We start from the raw sequence: 9,331 nt of genomic DNA, 5'->3' as shown, positions 1-9,331 counted from the left end.
TCGAGGTGCAGGAGGGTGCTCCGGCAGGGAGAGAGGACTCCCCCCACAGCAGCACCTGGGCTGATGGGGAGAGGTGGTAGCTCTGGGGCTGCAGGATAGGTGTCCCTCCCCTGGCCCCAACAGGTCCGGGCTGAGGGAGGGCCTCCCCTGCCGCACCTGGGGCCGGGCCAGACTGCCCCTGCGTCCGAGCCACCCTAGCCGCGGCAGGTTTGGGGCTGCGGCAGGTCCCTGGGCGCTTGCGCAGCACTAAATAGGCTGCTGTGCAGCTGCGCAGGTTACAGGGAACTTAGGAGGGTATATCTGACCCAGAGCAGGCAGAGCCCAGGGAGGGGAGCATGGGGGGAGGTGTTGGGTATATTCACCCCAGGGCAGGCAGAGCCCAGGAAGAAGTGTGTGTGTGGGGGGGAATACTCGCCCCAGGACATGCAGTGCTTAAGGAGGGGAGTGTGTGTGTCGGGTGATGGACATACCGGCCCCAGTACAGGCAGAGCCCCGGGAAGAGTGTGTGTGTGTGCTCACACCGCAGCCATGGACAGAGACTTGGAGGGCTGTGTGTGTGTGTGCGTGCGCTCACACCCGAGCCGCACAGAGCTGGGGAGCGGGGTGTGTGTGTGGGGTGTTCATACCCCAGACGCAGGAAGAGCTGGGGAGGGGTATGTGTGTGTGTGTGGTGCTCACATCCCAGCCGCAGGCAGAGCCGGGAAGGGTTGTGTGTGTGAGGGGGTGTATGTGGGGTGCTCACACCCCAGCCACCGGCACAGCCAGAGAGAGCTGGGTGTGTGTGGGATGCTCACACCCCAGCCGCAGGCAGAGCCGGGGAGGGTTGATTGTGTGTTTGTGTTTGCTCACACCCCAGTCACGGGCAGAGCCAGGGAGGGGTGTGTGGGATGCTCACACCCCAGCCACGGGCAGAGCCGGGGAGGGTTGGGTATGTGTGTGTGTGTGTGCTCACACCCCAGCTGCGGGCAGAGCTGGGGAGGGTTGGGTGTGTGTGTGTGGGATGCTCACACCCCAGCCGCGGGCAGAGCCGGGGATGCTCGTGTGTGTGTGTGGGATGGTCACACCCCAGCCGCGGGCAGAACCGGGGAGGGTTGGGGGTGTGTGTGGCTCACACCCCAGGCGGGGCAGAGCCCGGGAGCCGCACACTCTCGGCGCTCCCCCAGCGCGTTTATGGCAGCTGGGCTCTGCGCGCCTCTTGTGCGAGCCACGCAGCCTTCGGCAGGAGGCGGGTCTCCCGCCTACCGCCGCACGCGCCCCTGCCCCCCCCCCCCCCGGACCAACGGCTAGCGCGCGCCGGCCGACGGCGGGCGGACACTGACTCTCGCGGGGGTGATGACCGTGGCGCCACGCCGCCTCCTCCGTCCTCTCCTCGGCTCGCCGTTCCGGATGGGAGACTCGCCCTCCAGGCTGCCCAGCAGAGCGGAGGCCCTGCCCGGCCGGAGCCAGAGCATCCGGGTGTCAGGTAGGGCGGATCCCGTCCCCGGCGGATCCCCGCGCTGGTGGGTGAGGCCGCTCGCTGAACCCACCCCAGACCGCCTAGATGACGATTTCTGTTGGGGGCGGGGGAGATATGAACATGGGCCCTCGCACATGCGCTGCGCACACTCACCCACCCCCCTCGTCGTCAGCGCAGGCGCAATGTGCTCCCTCTCCCCTGACTTGGGAAGGCTTCGGCGCATGCGCACTGACTTCCCCTTATTGCGGGCGCCCTCCTCGCCTTGATTCGCCGGCGGCTGGAGCGCATGCGCTTGAACCGCTGTCCCTCCTCCTCCCTTTTTTGTGCAGTGTGAGGGGGAGCGCTCCCTAGCGCATGCGCAGTTGGAGACCCTGTCCCTGCCTCGCCTCAGAGCAGTGGGGAGGAAAGGGGCCGCGAGGGCAGGCGTCGAAGGCCTCCTTGCTTGGCACATAGGCGGCTTGGTGGTCTCCCTTGGCCGGGGCACGTGGTGTTGTTCCACCTCAGGATGCCCTTTGGATGCAGGGAGCCTGTTTGCCCGCCCCCTTTATACAGATACACCCAGCGGGACCGCAGAGGGCGAAGGGGGACACAGCCCTAGACAGAGCAGAGGCCCCCCGGGCAGCCACAGCAGCTGCTGTTGAGTGGGTTGCGCTTGTGCCAGTCATGGCCACATAGGGGCGGGAGAGGGGGCTTGTGCTAGATAAGTGAAAGGCAAAAATGTGCAAACTGTGGGTGGCTGATTAGACTCGCGGAGCCAAATCCATCCCTTGTGTGACCCTAACAAAGCGCACGGGGATGAATTTGGGGTCTGATATGCTGGAGCAACGCTAGGGCGTAGATGCCTGCAATGGGAAATGGAAAAAATGGAGATTTTTTTTCCCCACTTGGTGAGCTGAGGCATCTGCTTTTCTGCCAATGGTTGCTTGTTGTCTTCTTGTGCTGTAGTCCCAGCCCATCCATTTTCCGTTTGTCAGATTTGTCCACCCTCTCTCACAAACCTAAGAGCAGAGATTTGTCTATGATGCTTGTCTGCACAGTGCCTAGCATGATGTGGGGGGCTGTCTTTTCCTTTATTGGGGTTCCTGTGCACTATTGTCACAGAAATAATACATCATAATTGGCTGTCTGTTGGACTGCCACCATTTTGCCGCAAAAGCAAACACGTAATTTCTCTCTATCATTTTGGATTTTTTTTTAAATTAGAAAGAAATTAGTAATCTTTTCCTCTGCTCCTGGCTGTGCCATAGATCCCTGTATAATTATGACTGAGACATAGAAGTCTTCTAGCTTGTTTCTTACGCGGTTTTTCCAGGCCCCAGAAATGGGGATAAATAATATTTACCTGCGCCATTTGACTGCTCTAAATCCTTCATGTTTGTGGAGTGCTTTGATAACTTTGGAAGAAAACAAACATTTTCAATAACTGGAAATATTTTTTACTTTAAAAATTAATTCACAACGAGGGTGTTTCCTTCCTTTCCTTTGTAGGCAAATCAAGTCTGTCCAGCAGAAAAGTTAACAATCTTGGATTAAGCAGTATTGTTTGCTGCATGTCATACTTTTTGGGTAACTGAAAACCTTATTATATTTACTCTCATTATTATTACATATGTATAACATCTAGAGGCCTCAAGGTAGGATCATGATTCCACTGTGCTAAGCATTGTACAAGTGAGTAATAAAAGCATCTGCCCTAGATTTCTCACTGTGAAAATATGACAAAATGGAATGGGGAGGTGGATGAAACCGACAAATGGGAGGGTGGGAAATTGGGTAACAGCAAAACAAGCATGTTTTTGTATAATAAGCAGTAGTTTCAGCCACTGTCAGATAGCAGTTTGGTATGTATGACAGCAGTGATAAGTCTTAAGGAAGGAGTTGCAGCAGGATTAAATAGCTATATGGATTTTGATGGGGAACAGTGTGGAAGAAAGCATGGATGTGGGAGAAACGTACCAATGGTTGCAATGACCAGCATCTTTGGCAGAGGGAAGGAAGGGGTTGATGGCATGGTAAGATGATAGATTTGATTTGGTGGGGGGGAGGCCTAAATCATGAAGTGTCTTAAAAGTGAAGACAAGAAGCTTCTGTTTGAGTTCGTGGCAAAAGGGGAGCCAATGGAAGGATGCAAAGATGGGGCTAATGTGGTTAGAGCAATGCACCATGGAGATGATCCATGAAGTAGAGGGAGGAAAGGTTGCAGCAATCAAAGCCAAAGCATGCAATGGTAATGACCTTGACAAAATATACACTGGGTCAAATTTTGCCCCATTTTATACTCTGTAATCCCACAGGTAGAAGAATTTGGGCCACTTGTGCAAAGTTTACGCTCTTTATACGGGTAAAATAATCTAACCGTCCACTCTAAGCTTTTGTATTCCATGCATCAACTTGGTACCTGCAGAGTGGATAAAAATTGATTTTTTTTTTTAAAAAAAGTATTATAATTGAAATAACAAAATAAAAGTGGATTTTTGGAAAAAAAAAGTGGATTTTTAAATTTAAATTGGATTTTGTTGATTTAAATCAGATTTTTTTATTTTGTTATTTCAGTTATAATACATTTTTCTTTTAAAAAATAAATCTGCTTTAAAATGAAGTGTGAATCTAATACAAAATATGATAAGGCCTAAATTTATAATCTTGTTCAATATTTAAATTAAAAAAAATATGCTGACTCCATGAGCCTCTATCAAAAAATCTGAGTTAAAGGCTTCTTTTCTATAAAAAGAAAGATATTTTCCCCCTGATTCTAACTTTTAAGGTCAAGCTTTATAAGTATGGCACAATAGGTCATGTACTGTATTAAGGGCTTGATCCTGTGGGAGACCCAGGGGCTTGCTTCTGGGTACAAGAGCCTAGCAAAGTCATCACAGGTGTGGGGACCCAGCCTCTGACTTTAGGAGACACCACCATGGATCTCATCAGGACTATCCACTGAGCCCATCTGGGTGGTCTCATACTCCCACTTTATAGCTTCTCCTTACCTGAGTTCTGATTGGCTCATTTCTCAAATTATGAGGATTCCCCGCACTATGCAAACTTACTTTTCAGGGCCCAGTAACTATGGGTTTAAACTGCAGCAAGGGAGGTCTAGGTTGGACATCAGGAAAAAGTTCCTAACTGTCAGGGTGGTTAAACACTGGAACAAATTGCCTGGGGACGTTGTGGAATCTCCGTCTCTGGAGATATTTAAGAGTAGGTTAGATAAATGTCTATCAGGGATGGTCTAGACAGTATTTGGTCCTGCCATGCGGGCAGGGGACTGGACTCGATGACCTCTCGAGGTCCCTTCCAGTCCTATAATCTATGAATCTATGAACTACCAGCCCTTGCTTCTGGATGGTTCTGGAAACTTCAAGTAAATGGCCTTGCTCTGTTTCCTTGCATGTGTACACAGAGCTACAAACAACAAGAAATCCATTAATTTCTCAACTGCCACTCTTTCTGTCTCTAAACAAATACTGCAGTGCAAAAGGCATGTGGGTTACATGAGTAGAAGTCTTGGATTGTTGTTAGTTCTTTTGTTTTTCTGGGGATAGTGGAGGATGGGACGAGGGAGTAATATAACAAGGGAGCAGGAGCAGAGTGTGCAACCAGAAAGGAGCATGCTGGTGTCAAAGCAGGACACTGTGGGAAGAAGGGATAACATTCTTCAGAGTGCAGCCTCCAGCATTGATTTCAACACCTGGGAGCTGGGGAGACTGAGGGAAGGGGGCAAATTGCCATGGCTGCAGGTGCTAAAGAATACCTTGTTCAGGAATACTTTCAAGAAATTCCTGTACCCCTGGATAAAAAAAGGAACATGTACCCAATGTAAACAGTGCAACAAAGAGATGCAAGGCCTGGTTGTTAAAATGAAACAACATTATAAAAAATGTTATTCAGAAGTCAATGACTTTGAGGATGGTGATGTGAACATGTCTGAACAACCTGGATCAACTGGTTAGTAAACTTATTGTTGAGTGCCTATGATGTTTTACTCTGCTAGTAAGTGATAACTTAGGTTATTGTCATGAATTTGTGTTTTGGGTGGATTACTTAGGAAATTCAAAATGTTTGTATTAAAATTTAATTGGTATGTTTGTGGAAGTATTTATCAACTATATTTTTATTGTTACTGCTGGACTTCTGAAATGATTTTTTATTCAATATAATCAAAGGTCATAGGTGAAAATTTGTGTTTAACAGTAAAGTTTTATTAAGCATTTATGAATATTAACACTTTAATAAGCTGTTTGGTATGTTGCTATAGACATGAGTTTAAGCAAATTCCAGCAGAACTCCATAGATTAAAAGATTGCTTGGTTCATTTATGCAACAAATTCTCCTTTTCATATTGTTTGGAACAAACATCTCATTGACAAGTTCAATCATTATGACCAGGCTGTGCTCCACCTGGCAGAGTAGATATTGCTGTAAGGGTGCTGGATACAGTTTATGAAAAGGAAATTGTACAATGTGCAAAAAGCATTGACGGGAGAGTTTATTAATCTGAGTCTTGATGCGTGGAGCAATGTACGCAATCTAGTAACGTGCTTGTCTGACAACAGACGATGGGGTTGTCTGTCTTACAGAAACAATTGAATACCCATATACAGTAGAATATTTAAAAGAAGCAGTAGTAAAAGTATAACAGACTGAACAAAAATTCACGTGCATAGCTTTGCCACAGACAATGCTGCAAATGTAGCAAAGATAAGAAGAAATCTAGAAGAAGAGAATGAAGGGAACCTGAAACTTATAACATATGGGTGTAGTGCTCATTTGATGATTCTTTTAGGCAGAGACATAAGTACAACTCCAGGAATAAAAGAAAATGTTGTTGAAATTGCAAAATACTTCCATAACAACCAGTTTGCTTCAGCTGCACTGAAGAGAGCAGGTCCAACACTAGTTCTCTCCTAAGATGTATGGTGGAATTCAGTGGTTGATTCTTGTGAGCTATTTTATTATGAACTGTCCTTTTCTGATGACAGTTTGTGAAGATCATTGGGCTAAAGAGAAATGTAGAAAATATGCTGACTATACTGAAACCTGTTTCCATAGTTTAGATAAACTGCAGAGAGATTGCTGCTGCTGTTGAAATTTGGAAAGAACTTCAAGATATTGCAGAAAAAAATATCCAACAAAGTTAAATCGCAGGCAGTAAAGAAGTGGATGGATCAAGCACTTATTCCGCCTCATTTTCTTGCCAATATTCTCAACCCAGAGTATCATGGTAGATGCTTAACTGCTGAAGAAGTGACATGACATGGGCATCTAATAATCCCCATCAATCATGCCAACCATAATACATTTCAGGGCTGGAGGTGAACCGTTCAAGCAATATGTGTTTGCTGATGAGGTTTTAAAGAAAGTCACACCATTGAACTGGTGGAATTCACTAGCTAAGCACCTGGAACCAGAGTTTGTTGAAGTGCTAAACCAGCTTTTGAGAGCAGTAGCCTCTTCTGCAGGCACAGAATGAAGGAATTAGTCCAAATGAAGAAAATATTCTAAGTTGAGAAATCGATAGGAAGTTGAAAATGCAGGAAAACTTATCTTTTTCTTCCAGTTTATGAACAAAAATGAGGGAGGGGATGAGATCTACTAGTTTTAAAAGTTTGAAGGACAGCCTGAGTAATTTAGGAGACTGTCTCATTTTCAAGAGACTTAGGCGAATAGGAACTTAAGCTCCAGTCACTTTCACTTAGGCATATTTGAAAGACTGACCTGAAATAATCAGCTTAATTCACTGCCTATGGTTAATCCCTTTGTTTAATAAATCATTCAGTTGTGCATGTGAAACATGTTTTGATAAGAGAAGTTTATGTATTCAAAACATGAAAGGGTTTTTTTTTTTTTTTAAATAAAAATAAATTTTATGTGGTTATTTTGTGTGTTAATTAAATCCCAATTACTTTACTTACTCCGCTTGACACAAATATGTACAAAAAGTTAATAAATAAGCAATATATCACTCACCTATTTTCTAATATATAAAAATGTACACTTAAGAAGAAGCTGAATATATGCTATGTAATTGGTTAAATAAATGTATATAATTACAGTGTATCCTTTTAGGTAGCAAAAAGATTTACCATATCTAGTGTAAAGGCTCTATTTTGTTGTAAATCAACATGCTTAATGGTTATATCAACCAAGGAGAATGCACCTTTCTTTTGAAAATAACTGTACCAATGGGAAAGTTGATTAAAATCAGTGCTTTAAATCCAGGCTTTCCATTTGGTGATTTAAATCAATCCTCCCTGGGTACCTGTGTGCTTATTAACAGCATTGACCTACAAGGAACTGTAAAAGTTAAAACAAGGTAAATGCCATTAGAAATTAGGTGCAAATAAAGTTTTAAAATTTAGTATAAAGTTTACTTGGGCCAGATTTCTGTGCATGGAGGTATCTGAGTGTAAAATATGACTGGCAGTTTAAAATGCCTTGTTTTCCATATTTTAAGGCAATCTATTAAGTAGTTGATTTTTCATTGAAAGTTGCATTTCACCAGGTTCTACTGCAAGTTGAGTTGTGTTGGTTTTTTGATGAATAAATTCTGTACATTTTGACAGTCAATGTCTCTTTCTCTCTCCCCATTCACCCACCAGTGGTCTCCCTCCTCATAAATAGGTGAGCATCCACCCCATATTTTCTTCCTCTTTAACTCCTTGGCCCTTCATTATGAGGACTGGATGAGAACTGAACCTGTCTGACATTGTTTTTCTTTTTATCTTAAGGATATTACCAATTTAGGCCCTGATATTGTAAGGTGCTGAAGCTTAGCAACATGCAGGATCAAGACTTTAATCAGTGCAGTATATTAATTTCTCTAAAGTGACTGACAGCCAGATATATAAGGATGTATTTTTTATTGTAAGGTTCTTGTGACAAAATATATTACAAGAGGAATGTACAAATGGTTTCGTTTGCAGAAGTCACCTGAACCTGGAGATAAATATGATGCTTTAATTATGTTCAGCTTGGTTCTGTTTTGTTATAATGTATGCAGAAATCAAAAGAAAGGAGTTCTGCTTCAGATTTCTTTCTCTTTTAAAAACAGCATGGATTATGGCAGGCTTATGAAATCATCATACTGTAATTGATACCTTATATATTTCTGAAGTTTCTCCTACCTCTTTCATGGGAATCTTTGCAAATTTCGATGAAGTATTGTTTTTTGGTAATCGATTTGCATTTATTTGGACTTTAACAATTTTTCTCAGTCTTGGAACTTGCAGACATTTTGCTTTTTCCCTTCACTACAGTAGAGAAACTGAAATTCATTTTTGAAAATTAGTGCTTTAAGCAATGCTTTTACAATGTGCTAGAGTATAATGTCATGCCCTGTAGCACAATTAAATATCACTTTCTGCTATCCTCACTAACCAAAGTTTAGTTGTTAAGATCATCTTCAGTTGCTATATTGTATCAAATGTTGATATGAGTAGATTAGAGGTTAACACTTTAATTGACACTATATATACACACACTTACATACACCCCAATTATAAGTACAGTTAGTGTTAGATTTTGTGAAATGGTAGGATGTAGGACTTTTGCTCCATTAGTCTGATCAGTTCAGGTAGGTAATGCTGGAAATAATTTTTAGTTAGTCATTTGTTTGTGGTCTCAATCCAGGTCCTAGTAGAGAGATTCACATCACAGAAACAATCATCACACTTGGCTCTATATGATATAGGATGCAGGGGCACTACTTCATTGCCAAAAACAACAAGGAGTCTGGTGGCACCTTAAAGACTAACAGATTTATTTGGGCATAAGCTTTCGTGAGTAAAAACCTTTTCGTGAGGTTTTTACTCACGAAAGCTTATGCCCAAATAAATCTGTTAGTCTTTAAGGTGCCACCAGACTCCTTGTTGTTTT

General features: G+C 44.1%; 1 protein-coding gene across 1 annotated transcript in view; it reads left to right on the top strand.

Annotated features, from left to right (window-relative positions):
• The first annotated feature begins 1,269 nt into the window (after nucleotides 1–1,269).
• Nucleotides 1,270–9,331, top strand: part of MSRA (methionine sulfoxide reductase A) — a 441,610-nt gene continuing 433,548 nt past the window's right edge. Inside the window, exon 1 of the mRNA XM_034766724.1 lies at nucleotides 1,270–1,462. Within this exon, the coding sequence (XP_034622615.1) occupies nucleotides 1,333–1,462 (130 nt within the window). The 5' untranslated portion in view covers nucleotides 1,270–1,332. The remainder of the gene's footprint in view (nucleotides 1,463–9,331) is intronic.

This window comes from Trachemys scripta, chromosome 3 (assembly GCF_013100865.1).
Source record: "Trachemys scripta elegans isolate TJP31775 chromosome 3, CAS_Tse_1.0, whole genome shotgun sequence".
Lineage (NCBI taxonomy): Eukaryota > Metazoa > Chordata > Testudines > Emydidae > Trachemys > Trachemys scripta.
The sequence above is the reverse complement of the archived record's forward strand: the minus strand, read 5'-3'. Positions and strand labels throughout refer to the sequence as shown.